The 18,387-nt window shown below is 32.4% G+C and overlaps 5 protein-coding genes across 5 annotated transcripts; 3 read left to right on the forward strand and 2 right to left on the reverse strand.

Moving 5' to 3' along the window:
• Positions 1–43: 43 nt before the first annotated feature.
• On the reverse strand, positions 44–1,263 carry LOC146133638 (transmembrane protein 41A-A-like). The gene has a single exon (XM_083396474.1). It carries the CDS (start codon positions 1,232–1,234, stop codon positions 509–511), a length of 726 nt encoding a protein of 241 aa, XP_083252600.1. The 5' UTR covers positions 1,235–1,263; the 3' UTR covers positions 44–508.
• A 262-nt stretch (positions 1,264–1,525) lies between these two features.
• On the reverse strand, positions 1,526–1,951 carry LOC146133639 (NADH dehydrogenase [ubiquinone] 1 alpha subcomplex assembly factor 2-like). The gene has a single exon (XM_083397811.1). It carries the CDS (start codon positions 1,949–1,951, stop codon positions 1,526–1,528), a length of 426 nt encoding a protein of 141 aa, XP_083253937.1.
• Positions 1,952–3,087: 1,136 nt separating this feature from the next.
• On the forward strand, positions 3,088–5,224 carry LOC146133640 (uncharacterized). Its single transcript, XM_083397062.1, has 4 exons — positions 3,088–3,226; positions 4,235–4,365; positions 4,432–4,507; positions 4,905–5,224. Exons 1-4 carry the CDS (start codon positions 3,173–3,175, stop codon positions 4,995–4,997), a joined length of 354 nt encoding a protein of 117 aa, XP_083253188.1. The 5' UTR covers positions 3,088–3,172; the 3' UTR covers positions 4,998–5,224.
• Positions 5,225–5,289: 65 nt separating this feature from the next.
• Positions 5,290–12,310, forward strand: LOC146133641 (uncharacterized). The gene is made up of 11 exons (XM_083397812.1): positions 5,290–5,430; positions 5,639–5,745; positions 6,262–6,365; positions 7,211–7,309; positions 7,624–7,790; positions 8,780–8,908; positions 9,184–9,297; positions 9,875–9,922; positions 10,395–10,481; positions 10,847–11,080; positions 11,657–12,310. The coding sequence occupies exons 1-11, from the start codon at positions 5,347–5,349 to the stop codon at positions 11,813–11,815; spliced, it is 1,332 nt and encodes a 443-aa protein (XP_083253938.1). The 5' UTR covers positions 5,290–5,346; the 3' UTR covers positions 11,816–12,310.
• Positions 12,311–13,106: 796 nt separating this feature from the next.
• Positions 13,107–18,375, forward strand: LOC146133642 (serine/threonine-protein kinase Nek7-like). The gene is made up of 8 exons (XM_083396506.1): positions 13,107–13,248; positions 13,530–13,741; positions 13,890–13,952; positions 14,411–14,521; positions 14,851–14,945; positions 16,108–16,229; positions 16,585–16,793; positions 17,039–18,375. The coding sequence occupies exons 2-8, from the start codon at positions 13,586–13,588 to the stop codon at positions 17,150–17,152; spliced, it is 870 nt and encodes a 289-aa protein (XP_083252632.1). The 5' UTR covers positions 13,107–13,248; positions 13,530–13,585; the 3' UTR covers positions 17,153–18,375.
• The last annotated feature ends 12 nt before the right edge of the window (positions 18,376–18,387 follow it).

Raw genomic sequence — 18,387 nt, forward strand, 5'->3', positions numbered from 1 at the left:
GAGTAGCAGGCACATAAAGCGCCTTGAACATTTGACCTAATAACTATGATAAAAATAACAATAAATAAATTAACCAAAAACTTATTCTAAATGTTTAGTGTTGGGCACCACATAATTAAACTGGTTAAATATTGATCATAGCTTCTTTAATGCTATTCTGTTTTTTTTTTTTTGCATGTTATGATATATTGGGGTGAAGCAGTCAAAACAACAATGCTACTACAATATGCTGCACAACAAACGTGGTGTAATATCAACATTGCACAACATTTTGCCACAAACAGTGAATATTTTACCAAATTGATATGGCGGAAATAAAAATAAAACAACAAAGATAGGATAAAAGAAAGCCTTAAATAAAATCAAGTACATTAAAATTATCCCTGGGGAAATAAAACAAAGTAAAACAGCAGCAAAAATTAAATAGGTAATACTGCTTAACACAGTCACAGGTCAAAGCAGTTGTTCATAAAATCTCACAAAAAATCAGCAACAAATTAAACAAATTTTAAACATGTGTTTGTTTTCTTTTGCTGAATTTTCTTAAAAGTAAGCCAGGTAAAAATGCAGCAACAGCCACAGCCAGCATTCCAAGTAAAATAGTTGGAGAGAAAACATCATCCAGCGAATTAACCGAAGACAAAATCGAGCCAGTTTGTACACAGATAAAATTATACGGTATCAGGCCGAGTAAAACCGATAAAGAAAATAGCCGTATGGGAATTCCAATAATAGGTGAGGCCATGTTCAGAAACCAGTTTGGGGAGGCCGGAAAAAGTCGAACAGAAAGCAAGAAAAAGAATAAGCGGTCCCGGTTATCTTGAACTTTCTGCTGCAGCATTGAAATTCGATCAGGGAACTTTTGCATCAAAATATTGCGGCCAAATGCTTTTGACAGCAAAAAACAAAAAGTCGCCCCCGTCGCGGTCAGAATGCATGCAAGCGGAAATGCATACCAAGTGCCGAACAAAGCACCACCAAGCACGTTCATGAATACCGATCCTGGGATCGCAAAAGTTTGCTTATAAACATAAGCAGAGCAAAAGAGCACCAGCACTAGCATGAAGTTTTTTTCTTGATACGTTCGCAACAACATGGAAACCTCTTTTAAGTCATCAACACTCTTTGGAAAGTAGATTTCACTCCCGTGAAATTGTGAACTGAGTAATAACAGCCAAAGAGTGAACAGACCGAATATAGCACCAAGACCAAGTAGGGATTTTAAAACAGTCATTATATGTATCCTAAAACTCTACAGCTGTAAAACACTAACAAAATTTACTTTGCAGATAAAAAAAACAAATAAATAAATATTTGAAAGGTTCAAATGTTAAATGTTAGGAAAAGTGAGCTCGAAAAAATATCTCCTGAACAATAGGTACTTGTTATTGTTAAAAATCTTAGTAAGAGGTAAGCCACAGTTTTAACATAACTTAATCTAAAAAAATGCAGTTAAACATAATTAAAAATTCATGCACGACGTTTTATTGTGTCAATTAAGAAAACATATTTAAAACTAACAGGGTCATTTTCTTTCATCAGTCCAAGACTCAACAGTCTGAGATTCGTCTTCGCTTTTTAACTTTTCTTCTATTTTTTGTTGCCGGTCCTTTTCCATAATGTTTAACTTCTCGACTTTGTGCATAAGTTGCTCTTTCTTGAAAATATTCCCCTGAATTTCATCGGGTGTTGGGGGGAGTTTACGTTTATGTTGAAGCCAAGCGGTCCATTCATTTGTAACAGGATAATCGATTGCTGCAGCTTGTATTCCACTAGGGGGCACAACTATTCGTTTGCTTTTTGTAACTTGAGCGAGACCCAGGAAGTAGCGCTGGGGTGGAATCTCATAGAAATTATTTCCGTCAAAATCTTTTCCAGCTAAAACTTTTTCAGGCTGAAGTCGTAAGGTTTTCGTGATAAGTTGAATGGAGCGCCTAATTAAAGTGCCCATCCTGCTAATAAATAGTATCTGAAATTTGTTTACCATGTTATTTACCTTGTTTGTAGATTAGTAGTCCCAAGTACAAAACAAGAAAATTATAAAAATTAAAACTGACTTTTTCATGTCCAGGTAAAGAATGTGAAAAACATCTGTGTGTTCCTATTCAGATTATTTGAACAGGGAGATGTTTATGTAGCCCAAAAATATAATTCATAAAATTTGCGCGATAGTTAATGAAATACTTTAGGTTGAACATAAGCGCGACTGAAGTTTAACATGTTTGAATTAGGGTTCCTCTTTCTCCCGGATTTTTTCACTCCCGGAAAACGGGATTGACAAATGAAACTTCCCGTGAATCCTGACAAAATTTTCTTGCCCTAATTAACATTTTTTTTCTTCATATTAGTCAAAAATGACAATTTTTTTTAAGTTTTGCTATGTTGCCGAATAACCGGGATTATAAAAAAATTTCCCGGGATTCGGGATCGTTATTTCGCGGGAAATTCCGGGAATTTTCCATCGAAACATTCCGGAGAGGAACCCTAGTTTGAATGTGTTTCTGCAACTCAACGATTTTTTGTTGCAATTCCTGGCTTGGAATACAGGCCAAACTTTCCAATCTGGTTTACGTTATGCTATAGCTATTTCGACACAATTTTCACATACAAGTACTATATGTTTTTTATTCAAAAACAGTGGTTGTGTTTCTTGTTTACCCATAAAACTACGTGACATAATCTTGTTGCAACATTTCACATCATTACAAAAATATGTTGACTCATCGTTTGTAAACGGGAAACTCCCAATTTGTCATTCAGTCTTAAAATATTTTTTAAAGGTAAAAAAGTGTTAATATTTTATTTGTTTTGTTCAATGTACAGTTTACCGATGATAAAAATATATTGCACCAACTGAGCCTAATACCTTTTAAGTAGTTTTTAAACCAAAAATTGACATTTTAGGAAAAATGAAAAGTATTATTTTGTATAAACTTCTACAGAAGCTTTTTTTATTGAACAGTAGACCTAGTTAAAAATTTACCAAAAACATAAAAAGATGTTTAATGAACCATATTTGTTACTTCTTCGTTTTTTTAAATCCGATGGTTTGAAGCAGCATAGAGTGCATACACATCTGCATAAACTTAGAAATCCTTTTTTTCACTTTTAGTGAAATTATCAAAAGTGTTGTGAGTCAAAGCTGATCCGTAAAAAGTGTTGGAAATGTGTGATGTCTGTGCCTAGTTGTGTAGAGGAAGTCTGCCGTGATTTAACTGTAGAAAAGGTAGGTTTACTCTGATTCTTGCTAATTTACCTTTTCTCGCATTGCGTTTTCTTCAAATGCAATTATATAATTTATTTTTAAAGTTTTAATTAAAAAAGGTGTATCATTGATTGGTATTCAGATGATTGCGATAATGCAGCTTTTTTAATCATATGTGAGGTGATTATTTTGGTCAACACTCGGAAGTCTGGCATGTTACACTCTGAGTAGGGTTCCTCTTTTTCCCGGATTTTTTCACTCCCGGGAAATGGGATTGAAAAATGAAAATTCCCGGGATTCTCGACAAACAAATTATACCTAAAATTATGTCATTATTATGTTTAAAATTATTTTATATCAACTCCAAAGGTTTAATTAAGCTTTTATGTTGTGCAGTCTTACTTCTGCAATCTTACAAGACCTTCTCGTATTAAAGTCAGCAGCATTTAAAAAAAAGTGCATTTTTTGGCAGAATAAATTTAATTAAGTTTTTCCGCTGGTAAGCGCAAATAAAGCAACTCGGGCAACGACTTTAACAGGGTTGGTAATAGTTTCTTTTTACATCCGTAAAAATTTGGTATGTTGTTGAATAACCGGGATTAAAAAAAATCCCGGGATTCTGGATTGTTAATTCACGGGAATTCTTGGGAATTTCCCATCGAAACATTTCCGGAGAGGAACCCTAACTCTGAGTCAAGCCGATCATTTTTTAAAATCGCCTTGGTAGCATTTAACCCCTCAACGCTTCACCTTAAAATGCAATCTGTAGAAAAAAGTCAATCAAACGCACAAAACTTCAGTTAGCAATTACGGTTTTCGGTAAAGTTTTATTTAATTAATTGCTTTTCAATCAAACTGTAGGATTAACTTGGTTACAGTCTCTCAAAATAAGCTACACAAATATATCCAAAGTTTCCAATCTGGCACTTGTACCTAAATTTGAAGATTTTAATTATATACATTTCGCAAAAGGCAGGCACAAAATTGTTTTGTTTACAAAATGTTTTATTCACATGTATTTTTTTGCAGTCTTGGAATTGTGTGCGTACGCTTCACAGTAAAGTTTTGGACAAATCGTATTTAATTGCAAAGCAATTCACAAGTTCCTTGAATACGATCATTCTACCTGTAGCAGTTTTACAAGCCTTTTCCCAATCATGGTTTGTTGTTTTAGTTTGAATTGCTTATTTGAAATAGAAATGTACTTATTTTAAATTATTTTGCAGGATTCTAAACTTTTTTGAAAACTTGCTCCCCCCTGGTGATTTGAATGATTATGAAGAGGGAATTTTATTGGCTATTGTAAGTTTTCTTTACATTTGATTATTCAAAAATATTATCTGCTGATCTTGTGGCGCTGGTTTATAATCCTACCACAGCATTCAAACAATTATTAAATCAGCGCACAATATTTCCTATTATTTGGGTTAAGATGCAGGTTTTGGTGGGTCAAGTATTATTATCAAATAAATATAATAATACTTGACCTAGCCAAACCTGCACCCCATACCAAATAATATGTATAGTAGTATTCTATACCAGAGTCAATCTTACCTAAATTTTTGTTTACAATTAAGGTATGTAATATGCATCATCATACATTAATTGTAAAAAATCTATACATTCCATATTAACAGTTTGAAAGAAAATACAAAGTTTTTAATTTGCTTTATAAATTGATTGTTGTGGTGCATTTTAGGTAGGCCAGTCGTCAACTGCAATCGTTTATCACCGTATTGTGCCGGGAATTGCCACTGTAACTCCTATTTCAAAGCGACAGCAACTGGAATGACCAGTACAAACGTTTGCTGAAATCTGTACTGAAAATACGAAATGAAGATTTTGTTTTGACAAGGCGTTATCACTGAACAAAGAATCCACAGAACTTTTGGCTCAGACACTGTTATTTCACAACTTTTATCTATGATGTGTGCAACACATTGCTGCTATTGATATTAAGAAAAATGTGAATTGTTTGTTAATGTAGAATTTTACTCCAACTTTAAAAATCTGTTTTAGGTTTATACTATGTGCTTGTAGGGCAGTGTTTTGAAACTGCAATAATATGCATTAGTTTAATACCTGTCATGTTTGCCATCATCTCATGAAATCTCGACAAGCTGCTTCTGTGACTAAGAGTGATGTCAGCATCAAAAGATGAAAAAACAGAAGAACCCAAAGATGAAAAGAAAAAGAAGAAAGAAAAAAATCTCATTCCTACGAAGGTATTTTTAATTTTACCTCCATATTACCTTCATTTCAAAATTGCTTTGAATATGCCCTAAGTGAATGTATGCTTGTATTTTTATAATAGTTAACTTTTGCCAAAAAGTGAATCATTATTTTTTTTGATTGCCAACCCAGACACTTTTTGCCTTTATTGGGTAGCTTCTAAATTTTTACAAATAAATGTTTTTAAATAATTTTTTGCAGGTGATTGTGAGACGACTTCCGCCTGGTATGACTGAGAATGAATTCCGTGAAATCGCTGCACCCTTACCCGACCATGATTACTTCAGATATGTTTTTGGGGACAGAACGTGAGATATTTTAACTTAAATGAAATTTTCCGTATTGCTAACCATTAGCGGTGAACTGCCTTCAAAGATGTTGAAAATGAATAAAGAGTTATTCCAAACATTCAAAATGATACCTACTTCTGTATGAGCCTTGATATTTATGCTACGACCTCCTGCCATTATCGTAAGACTTATTCGAAACGTTCAAAATGATTTCTACTTTTGTACGGGCTTTGATATTCTTATTATGTCTTACTACAACCTCCAACCATTATGCTCCAATGCTTCAATGAGTTTACTGTACTAACTGTGTCGATGGCTATTTTATATGCCATTGATACAGGCATCTGTTATGATCAAGCAAAACTATTATTTGTTTAACAGAACCTTTTTTAGCATAGTCATTTTTTTTAGATAGTCAACTTACTGTGCAATTAAAAAAAAATTGGTTCTCTTGCAAATTATAAAAGCAACATATATTTTTAATTATGATATATATTTGTAATAAATGAAAGATATATAAAACTTTTTATCCAGACTTCACCCAAACAACTTCTGTCGAGTTTACATCAACTTCACCAACCTCAGTGACATTTTCCCGTTCCGAGACAAGTTCGATGGATTGGAGTTGGAAAAACATGGTGAGAAATAAAATTAAATGCAACATTATCACTTGAATTAGGGAAAAAAAGGCTGTTCTGCTGTAAAGCACACCTTTTCTTCTTATATAAGGAGTAGAGCTATCTTATAACACCATACCTTTTTTTAATGTTAAGCAAAGACAGCTTTTACCTACTTACCATCTAGATCAGTGTTCTCAACCGGGGGTCCACGGACCCCTGGGGGTCCGAAAAACGTTTTCAGGGGGTCCGCAAAAACTTCTAAATATACCTATATAAATTTAATTACCGCTGGCATATATGCCTAATCACAATTTAACATGTTGCAGATCGCATTGAGTGTGACATTGCACTTTCATTGTGATGTAACACAAAGAGATTGTAAAATGGAAGGCAGCATTACATCAGTTCACATGTACTGGATTTTGGTTGATGCTATCATTCGCAAATGATATGGCATTGTGTAAAACACAACCACTTGCTTTGTAGACGCAGCAGCTGAAATCACATTAAAATAAGCGTGTCATAAAGTAATTTGTTGTTGCCTGTTAATTTACTCAACATAAGGTTGACTACACAGATATACTGAATTTTTAAAAAGAACTAAACGCAGATATTACACTAGAAAAATGTAAGAGGTCTACGACTATCTAAAAGCATCAAAAAGGGGCCATGGGTACAAAAAGGTTGAGAACCACTGATCTCGATATTATTTTTGCCTATTTTGCCAATGCTAATGAACTTTGATGTGTAGCTTCATAGCTACTTTCTTTCCTTCTGATTCTGTCCGATACCTTGCCATAGTGCTAGATGTTAACACAAAAGAAAATTCCTTTAGCCCTTGTATTGTATTTATGTTTGTTTAGATATAAGGTCCCAATGCATCGTGGAATATTCACCTTTTCAAAAAGTCCCGAAGAAATTGAAAAAAAAGGAAGATGCCAAAGCAAACACAATTGAACAAGGTAAGATATGCAAATAGACGTATTTCTTAAATTAAATCAAATTTATAGATTTTAATCCCTAACTTTAATTTTACAATTTGCACAAACGCATATTGTTTTACGTAGATCTTAGAATATTTTTTTTATTGTTTTTCCTTCTATACTTATAATATGAATAATTTGTTAAATTCCTGATATAAAATGAGGTATTTTTACATATAAACAATAGTCACATTACTCACGCTTATGAATAGTATTGTTTTTATTCAAGAAAATTTTGATTTACTATTAAACTAGACCATTTATGACTTTTCTCTATATACAACCTTGTTCAGATCCGGAATATGTGAAGTTCGTGGAGTCACTTGAGGATGAAGGTGAAAAGAATGTTCTGGATGTTGAAAAGTATCTGGAGGAGCTTGACAAAAGAGACAAACACACAGCAGAAGTGGAAGACACGCCCCTTACTGCCTTTATAAAGCAAAAAAGAGAAGAAAGGAAGGTAAAGCATGCAGGCCACTCAATCGTTTCAGCCCACTATGTGTGATACACGGACACGAGTATTAGTGTTATTTGGCAAAGTAAAAGAATACTAATGCAATTTAGGTACACTGTGCACGGATCTGTAATGTAGCTTTATAATGAATTTTAAAACCCAAAAGGTTGAGTGATTTAAGATCATCTCAATTAATGTGTTTCGATACCTGCTTTTATCACCATCTGTTAACTGATGATGATACAAGAAGGTTTCAAAACGTCCTACTCCTTGTCAAAATGATGTCAATTTACTTAACCTTTTTGGCTTTAAAATAATACTATTATTTTTTTTGGTTTATATTCTGGTCAAATCTTTTGCCAGTTTGTTTTAGCTGAACTGATAGGGCGTTTTTTTTTCGTACCTGCAGTATTCTGTATTTTATTGAAGTCAAAGATTTGTCCCAGTTATGCCCTTTTAAGGTACGATTTTGCTGCTGTGAATAAATTTTGTTTTCCAAAGTAAAATTTTCACAGAAAGTTACCTGTTTAATTTGAAAACAACAGCTGTGTCCAGAGACTCACCGAGTAAAGCATTATTATCAAACAAAACCAACTGAGCAGATTGTCTGATGATAAAGTTCAAAATAAATAGATGGAAGTCTGACGCTTCTAATACCGCAAAAAAATATAGATTTAACATAAACAATTTATTCCAAACAGTATCAACAAAGATTGAACTGTTGTTCAGAGTTCAGACCTGTTGTATAGCTTATTATAAACAAGCAAAGCAATATATGTTTTAGAAAGAAACATTGTGCCAATTCAACATTGTATTTACAACCATTCTTCAAAACATTCTTTTAACAACAACAGAATTTTAAATTATTCAGTTTGGCAAATATTTGAGGTTTTGTAAAAAGTTGCTCAGTATGTAATTACAAGGTTTGGCTTTTGTAAACTGTGTTACTAAACTTTGTATTTTCTGCATTATAAATAATACTTTGTATTTTACAGAAACTGCGTGAAGACCGCAAGCGTTTGGACATCGAGAGACGCAAGAAAAAAGATGAGGAAAGAAGGCGTCGGAGAGAACTAGAGAGAAAAAAGAGAATTGAAAGTGAAAAATCAAAAAAGAAGAAAGAGGTTTGTTCATGTAAAATGTTGTTATTAAAACCATTATAACTTTACAATCAATTTTCTTAATGTTTTACAATTTGCACAGGTTCATAAACTTTGTGTTTTAAAAAAGGTACACTGATTTAAAAGTTAAATTGTTAATTATTTTATAGTTTTTGGAGTAACGAAGTATTGAGATACTTGATCACAAACAATGAAACTACTATTACAATTGTTCTTGTCAAGATTCTTCGCTTACAAATCATTGTTTGCTTTATATTTAATATACTTTATTTATCAAGGTTAATGGGACGGATGACCCCAAAAAGAAAACCCTAGCTGAAACGATGCGTGACGGCGACAGGTCGCGACCTCTCAGTGGTAAAGCAACAGGTGATGAAGACGGAAAAATGAAGGTATGATTTCCATCCCTTTATATATATATACAGATTAATTTGAAATTGTCTCCTCGTTGCGTGATGCAATAGTATAGTCCTGGGAGTAATTATTTTATTCTACTAAATTCATTTGTAATTCTACTAAGTTAGTTTGACAAAAAAGTAGTAATTTCTCCCCAAAACAAGAACACGCACTATGCAATTAGGTTTTCTAATGATACAAAGTTGATATAACACCCAATCCACAAGAAATTAGTGCAGTTCGAAGCAAATCTTTTTTCTTTTCTATCCTTTAATGCCCATAGACATTTTTATTGGAACTTACGGGTAGGGTGAAAAGACACAAAACAAGGCAAGCTTAATTGCCCGATTCAGAAACGATGAATATTTGATTTTTCACCTATATTCTTCAAAAGATTGATAGAACTCAATAGAACTTATTCTGTCGATAAAGTCATATGACGTAACAAATTCACATAAAAAGTATTCCGTTTAAAAAGATAAGCAAAAATCGTAAATTGCTGATGGTATGTATTTGTGATATATTTTGTATATTTTTTTCTATATTTGTGACTATGTTCAACGTTTTTTGCAGATTCTTCAGAAGGACAGTGGTGACCAAAAGAAACTTTCTTTGTCTAAGGTAAATTAAAGGATTTTTTATTTTGGGTTATGCAGTTTGGTTACTTTGATTTTCTGCACAAGGCGCCTTTAGTTTATTTTTAGTAGCAATATTAGTTTACTTAAATTCCATTTTAATTGGAGGTTACTTTAAGTCAGTGGGAAATTAAGATGTTTAGAAGTTCCATTTTAGCACAGATAAACAAGTCTACAAATTGTTGTTTAATTTCAATAATGTTTCAGAAAGTTATCATTTTAATTTCGAAAGTTTCATTTACTTAAACTTCTGTTTGAAGAATAAAGTATCTAAATAAATCAAATAAACGACAAACCGCTTGTCATTTTTTTTTAAGTTAAGGCAGTCAGGAATATAAGAAGTTTAGGTTAACAGGTGATTGTCCTATGCGGCTTTAGTTTAACAGCTGTTAATGCTAGTTTCACCCAAAAAGGTTAGTTTTAATTTAGGTTTAAATCAGACTTTGTGATCTGTTCAGGACATAACCGCAGGTGTTTATTCACATCTTGACCTTGAAAAGTCATGGGTGCAAACATTTGACCTTGAATGGCCAGAGCTGCACCAGGTGAAAGAATGAAAACAAGATACCTGCTTTGTCTTTGATGAAATTTTCAGTTTTTATAGAATTGATAAAAGATGTTAAGTAATGTCAAGTGATTGAAATTAGAGAGATGTGTTCTATGTATTGCAGTTATACAGTTTAGTGGGAAAAATGTGTTTCATATTAATGTTTATATTTATAAATATTATTTATTTTTTACCTTTTTTATATTATTTGCAGACATAAATTCTATTTGTTTCTCTAAAAAATGTAAAATTCTACTGCAAAGGTTTCTAAGTATTATTCTTGTTACAATATTGCTGTTGAAATGTGTAAAAAACAATAAACTTTTATTGGAAAAAGATCTTGTTGGTTTTACTGCGTGTTAGTGTATGTTTCACAACTACGAAAACAAACTTTTACAAAGAAAACAACAATTTTATAAAAACATGGCCTATGGGTTTGGGCAGAATTCAGCTGGTGGTAAAACTGACGGCAAAGAATCACGCAAGTTTCAAACCCTGAAGGAAAGTGCGCCACCTAGACACCGGGAAGATGACAAAGCTGGGAAAAACCTGGACGGAGAAAAGAAAGATGAGTTAAAACACAGGGGATTTAACAAGGTTGCTATTTGACTTAACCATTTTAGAAAATGTAGTATGCTTATTATTGGAACGTTTTTAATCTGTGTGTTCACAAATAATAGTGACATGGTATACTTTATTCAAATATTTCATAGAATGTGAGACCTGGTGAATCACAACTTAAATTCCGGTTGCCTTCAGGTTGTCTATTTGTTTGCAAATGATTAAGCGTCGACTGGATTCCAGATGCAAAGTTTGCACTCTAATTAAACGTTGCACAATGCTTTGTTAAGGCTTTCATGACTTAAGCTCTTCCCCTTCCTAAAAGTATACTGGATTGTCCCCTGTGGTTGACACAATTGTAAATGGCAGTACATTATAATTTTATCTGATTATTTCATATTTGTAGAATGCTATTTCTAATGCACAACAATGCCAGAGGTTTACCTATTTTGGATTTCATTTTGCTCTATTATTAAGATTGCAGATATGTGCTATGAAGTTTTGTTTAGTTTTTGACAGTTAGTAGGGGTGTTGCAAGATACTGTTTTTTCTTTTAAATGCTGCAAGCTCAAAAGGTTGGAAATCAATCCTTTAAAAGCTATGTTATTACAGAAACCAGATCGACAGATCTATCGCCCTGGGTCTCCACGTGGTCGGGGTGGTGGTGGGCCTGTGAGGCCTGGGTCTGGCCGCGGCGGTTCCAGTCGACCCCAGAAGTACAGCGAGCAGCGGAACCGGAATTCCCGTAAAAGCGAAAGCAGCGATCAGTGATCACTTTCACGGCTTAATTCAGGGCATGGCAGTTGGTGCCGTTTTGGGAGAAAGGCTCTCTCGCAGGGCTGCGGAGGGTAGCTCGGATATTGTTCAATAGTTTGGAAAAAATCTTCATTAAAAGTGGCCTCAAGTGAAATCTTAAAAAAATCAATGAGTATATTTAATTGTTTGGTGAGTTGCCAAAGAGATGAAGATAAGATTGGTGGTTTTCTTATTCATGTAATACTAACAATGGTTTGTCTACGGACCCGTTGAATGGAAATATGATTCGTCATATCACAATTTTAAACTGTATTTAACTTGCTATTTTTCTGTTTATTGGTGTATGGCTTCTGTTTTATAGCAGCTTGTATATTTAATTATTCAATAAATGTAATTTACTGCTAAAATTATGAACGGACTTATTTTGATTTTGGTGATATGTTGAAGTTGTCGAATTCGATTTGTTTATTTTTTGTGTTAGAATGGAAATATAGATTTTGCTGGTTTTCATGGTCTTTGTATGTTATTTAAGTGAAGGAATGAAATCAGAAGGAAGTAAGGAGAAAATAAAATGTTTTAAACTTTACTTAAAATCATCTCCCCTATCTAGAAATCAGACTTTTACTAAAAAAATATTAATTTCATAGCAAACAAAAAAAAATTAAAGATAATGTCTAAAATATGAAAAAAAAACGTTGTTGTCTTTGCATTTAACAAACGATAACATTTCGTATTCCCTCGCTTTACCAATTTCGTAAAAGGTCATGAAAATACTTTCTTGACTACCCCCCAATAACGACAGATTTTAACTTTAACTAAACATAAATAAAGAATAAAGTTTTCGAGTTTGTTAAAAAGTTTGTTTTATCATAAAAATAAAAAAATTATTCGTTTCAACCAAAGAGCTCTCCCGGGAAAATGTTGCCGCATTTTTTTTTTGTTATATTAAGTTGCAGAAGATATTTTCAGAGCTAGATGGTGTTATTTCGGTAAATACAGCTGTCACTATTTGGACACCGGCATGTTGAAGTGAAAATTATTGATTAGAAGAAGTAGTGTTTTGCTTTGCAGACTACCTTAACAATTCTAGGTAAATTTGTTTAAGAATAAACAATAGGTTTGGTTTTGCAAAACCTAAATTTAAAGCAGATACTTCTAAATAAAACTTAAAAAAATTCGTTTTATGACCGATCATCGTTCTTGTTCAATGCTATTTGTCATATTGGTGTTAGCGCAAGAGCGTCATTGAGATTTGGCTAAGGTGAAGAGAAAAGTGTTTGCGGTTTTATTCACATAAGTGTTGATTTACTTGTCATAAATAAGTGAATATCTGCGACTGTAGGATATATCTGCGACTGTAGAAGAAACTATGTCTGCGACTGTAGGAGAACTATATTTGAGAATGTACGAGAAGTTTGTCTAGAATCCTATACGACCATATTTTTTAGGTACAGTACAGTAACAAGACCAGTCGTTAAAATTGAAATAGCAAACTGGGAAAATAATTATAAAAATACTTGACCCATCTGATCCCAACTAGTTTATTACTGTAAAAAATTGGTAGGATTTTAGACCAGCGCCAAAAGTGTTTTCCACATTGCAAACAGATGGAGCTAGATTGATGTTTTTAGATAAACTTTGCTTATATTCTAATTATAAGCTGTGTGTTTTGACATTCCAAATTCTGTAACAGAAATCAACTAATCATTTTTGTTGAACTTTTATATAGCCGAGTTCTGCTGATCCACAATTAAGTCCTGTGTAAAAAGTTATCACAAAGACAAAATGGAGGCACAACAGGCAAATTTAAATCATGAAATGGGATACAACACACTACACAACTATCACATTGAAAGAAAAATCGGAAAAGGGCAGTTCAGCGAAGTATATCGAGCTGTTTGTTTGCTGGACAACAAGCTGGTTGCATTGAAAAAAGTTAAGGTAACTGCAAAATGGCAAACTTTTTAAGTAAATGTATTCATGTTTACTTCTTAGGTATGAAGCTACTGCTTGAAGTAAAAATATGTTTAGAATTTTGTATGGTTAGGATTACTTTTTCTTTTGTATTAACCTTTATTTAATTTGCTAGATATTTGAGATGATGGATGCCAAAGCAAGGCAAGATTGTATTAAGGAAATTGATTTGCTTAAGGTTTGTGTAGTTAAAACTTTCTATCTTTGGTCAATAAACACACCCTTTAAAAAAAAATCTGTGGGCAGGCTTTAAATGTACCTACAAAATATACATTGGTTCCTGTAGTTAAAAATAGAATTCATGAAATAGATTCAATAGGGTTTCTGTTTTTGACACTAAATAAAAATTATTCAATTTGGTGACTTTGATTTGCTTAAGGTTTGTGTAAACTTTTGTATTTTTTGTACATCAATAAATATACTTTGAGACCCAAAACTCGTTGCCAGACAAATATGATCCAAATTACGAATAATCATATTTATAAATAAGTTTAGAATTTTTATTTTATTTGAATGGCAGTTTATTTAAAATTTAAAGAAAAAATGTGTCTGATTTCTTATTAGGTTTATTTACATGTGACAAAGGATACCAGAAAATATAATGATACGCATAACAAAAAGTCTTTCTCTCTTTAGCAATTGAATCACAGCAATGTGATCTGTTATCTCGCATCATTTATTGAAGACAATGAGTTAAATATTGTTCTTGAACTTGCTGACGCTGGAGATCTAAGTCGTATGATCAAGGTGATTTTGTTTTCAAGTCAATTTTTGTTGTGTGATTTTTACATTAGTTGAGCACGTTTAGTGAAAAAAATATTTAGCATCATAATCTTGATTATAATGTATTTGATTTATTTTATATTACAGCAAAGCAGTTGCAAATATGACATACTGAACAACATTTTATAGTTGATACATTGTGACATAATATAATCTAAAAATATGGATGAAGTTAACATTTTGTCATTTACCCTCGTGAATTTTGCTTGGCATGCCATTTGTTATTTTATTTTGCATGTGTTAAACCCTAATTTGCCTTTTATTTGCTTATATTTTCCATTTTTTTTCACCAGCATTTTAAAAAGCAAAAGCGTCTGATTCCAGAACGAACCATTTGGAAATACTTTGTCCAGCTGTCATCTGCCGTGGCTCACATGCATTCAAGAAGGTAGTTTAAATAGTTTGCATTTATAAGACTTTGCCTAATGTGCTAATATAATATGTCCTATATATTACAATGTTTTTTATTTCAAATGCAGCTAAAGAGTCCAACCAAGCATATTTTGTACATAAAAAATATTCTTTAGACTTTCCTGTACAAATCAAATCAGACATTTATAAATTATAGTCTATTAAAAGAGAAAAAAATTAAGCCACAAAATAAGGCATCGTCAGTCTCTTAATTTAAATGAGTCAAATAAAATATTTGTTCCCATTTGAAGTCATTGTTGTCAATTACATGTCAAGGGCAAGGAGATATCTTTTTATTATATATATTAGGTTTGTACATAAATGTATTACCAGATGTAGTTGATTACATATTGTATATGTGCAAGGTCTATACCTATATACTGTAGCAAACACCTATGGTCTAAAATAATAATTGATAAAACATAAAAGTATTTGCACATCTCTGGTTTATTTGCGTAACAAGAAATTTCCATCACAACAGATTTCTGTTTACCAACAAAGATTTAAATTTGCATTTGATTGACATCTGGTTAGTATTCATGGTCAGTTATAAATGAATATTGCATATCTAATCCATTTCTATTTAATTCTATATGGGAATTTTAATTAGTAAAACAGAGTCAAACTGTAAGGAAGAGTTTTCATAGATCTACTGAGGATGGTTGGTGTTAACAGGTTGAAGTGTCTATTGTTAAAATTAGAGACAAAAGCACTTAATCCATTGATTAGTTGAGTTACGGAACCTAACTCCCCGCATAAGGTTTTGTTTAGGAATGTTTTAGCTTATATGTGTTGAAAAACAGCAACACATTAAAATATTTGTTTTTATTTTAATGGCAAATACAAACAAAAAAATTTTTTCTGCATAAATGATCCCGATTGTTGAATTATAAATTTTAAAGTGTACAAACAAGTTTTTTTTTAAATGCTTAATTCTGTTGTTGTCATGTAATACCCATAACACTCATGAACATAAAAATCAACAGCAATTTTATTGTGTAATACATATTGTTATTTAAAAAACATTCTGTATTTTAGCTTTCTGCTTACCCAACATATTTCCTTCTGTCTTTTTGAGAAATTTAAGTAAACACTTTCAAAACCAATAGCTAATATTTATTGAGCCCAAATATTTACAGAGTAATGCACAGAGATATCAAGCCAGCCAACGTGTTCATAACTGCCCAAGGAATTGTTAAACTTGGAGATCTCGGACTAGGGCGGTACTTCTCATCAAAGACAAGTTTTGCACAAAGCTTGGGTATGTTCGTATTTATCATACTTTTTTCAACATCCCATTGTCAAAAAATTCAATCTTTTGACTATTCAAAGGCTGTGTTTTTTTGCATTAATGTTTCATGTTTAGGTTGTCAGGTCTTTTAAATTATAACTTGACCATATAGTGTGTAGTATTGCTTAGTCAATTTTTTTTGTAAGGTCAGTTACAATTCATTTTGAAATTCATATTGCTGAATAATAAGGCGCTAAATAATAAATGGCATATTACACTTTGTAAATTTTTAACCCTTTGTTCAAATATTAATGAGATACAGTAGCCTTGGCATTTCTGGAAATATATCAATTCCACATTGTCAGTTAATTACCTTTAACAATAGTGGGCACACCATACTACATGTCCCCGGAAAGGATCCACGAAAACGGCTACAACTTTCGCTCTGACATTTGGTCTCTTGGATGTCTGTTGTATGAGATGGCAGCACTCCAGTCACCATTTTACGGGGACAAGATGAATCTTTACGCCCTGTGCAAGAAAATTGAAAGTTGCGAATATCCACCACTGCCTGCCGATATATATTCCGATGAAGTAAGTTTTTTCGCTTTGTAAGTAAAGGCAAACAACTTTAAAAATATGTTACAATTTTAACTGTCATACTACATGAAACAGTTCTGTGCCATCACTTGTGTAGGAAAGAAAATGTTTTTAAATTTTCTGTATATTTGGGTTTTTCTGAGGCTCAGTTTTTAAACAAACCACAGTTTTATTTATTTATTACAGAATTAGAATATTTGTATATAGAAAAGTCCACTAAAAATTGTCTTTTACTTCAGCTTCGAAGCCTCGTGGCAATGTGCATTAATCCGGATCCAGAAAAGCGTCCAGAAATTCAATACATCTTCAACATCGCCCAAACCATGTATGAAAAAACCAAACCTGATTCCTAATTTTTTTTTGACCGAATGCCTGTATCTTCAACTTATTCATATATATAACGGCGCCCTACTGTTTAATACTTTTAAACAAAATTTTCTCAAAATATAACTATTTTGGTTGATGTTCTATTTCAAACAAACGACTTTGATCTAACTGTATTCTGGCTTTATTGTGTCCCTTGTTTATAGAAAACTTCAAATATATATTCTCTTTTTTCTTTCGCATTTCTTTCTCTTGCTTATTTCCAAATTATTTTACATCCCTATTGCACTTTGTAAATGCGAGTTTAGATGAAATTGTTTTTTATGGTGCAGAAACTGCAATTGTTCTTTCGGGCATTTTTACCTGAGTTTCAACCACACATTTAATGCCATTCATATATCTGTATCTGTTTTTGTTAACTTATTAGTAAATACTGGTGCCTTACATTTTAACATTTCTTGACTGACGTTTTACACATTACCAGCGGAATGTTGTAACTGTTGTTATTTTTTTATATTACGGTCATTAGAACTTGTTATTAGTTTTATAAAAACGTGTATAAATTTGTATGTATCAGCTTCTTTACATACCGGTTTGATAATTCCGTATAAGAAGGCCATTTCTTTTGTTTGACATTTTATATAAACCCTTCAATATTTTGGCGACGGAAGCCCGATTTTATCCGGATTCTTATCTTGTTCAAATATTTCTTAACATTATAACATTACTGGTACGGTTGTTACCCTGGTACTCAAGCCACAACCACATACTCGAACTGTGTTTGTTCTATTGTTTCTTTAAAAGTGCTTTCTCAACCTTAGGTGGGCAGAGCAAACCTTATTGCGTCAGCACACTAGTTTTCTTTATTCGTTTTTTTTTAATTAAAATGAGTAGGGTTATATGGGGCACTGTCAAGCCTTTGGACGCTAGTTTATTTTTGGTATTTGGGTCTCTTTCAAAAAGGTTTGAAAGCACCAATTGAAGGCCTATCAATTTTTACACTTATAAACTGGTAATTTTTGTTGTTAGTTTAAATTTGTTTGTATGATACACTGTACATTTATGTATCTCTGTTTATTTCGACCAAATATAATATTCATTCCGATATACCTTTACAAATGTATAACTAGAATGCCTTAATTATATAAATGACAATCCTTCTAATGTTAGTGGAAGTGAAAACTTTGTATGTGTTGGATTTTATATGTGCACTTTAAACTGTTTGAAATAAAAGCTTGGTTGTGGTACCTTATTTTTTTTAAAA

Source organism: Ascidiella aspersa, chromosome 9, assembly GCF_963924565.1.
Source record: "Ascidiella aspersa chromosome 9, kaAscAspe10.2, whole genome shotgun sequence".
Classification (NCBI taxonomy): domain Eukaryota; kingdom Metazoa; phylum Chordata; class Ascidiacea; order Phlebobranchia; family Ascidiidae; genus Ascidiella; species Ascidiella aspersa.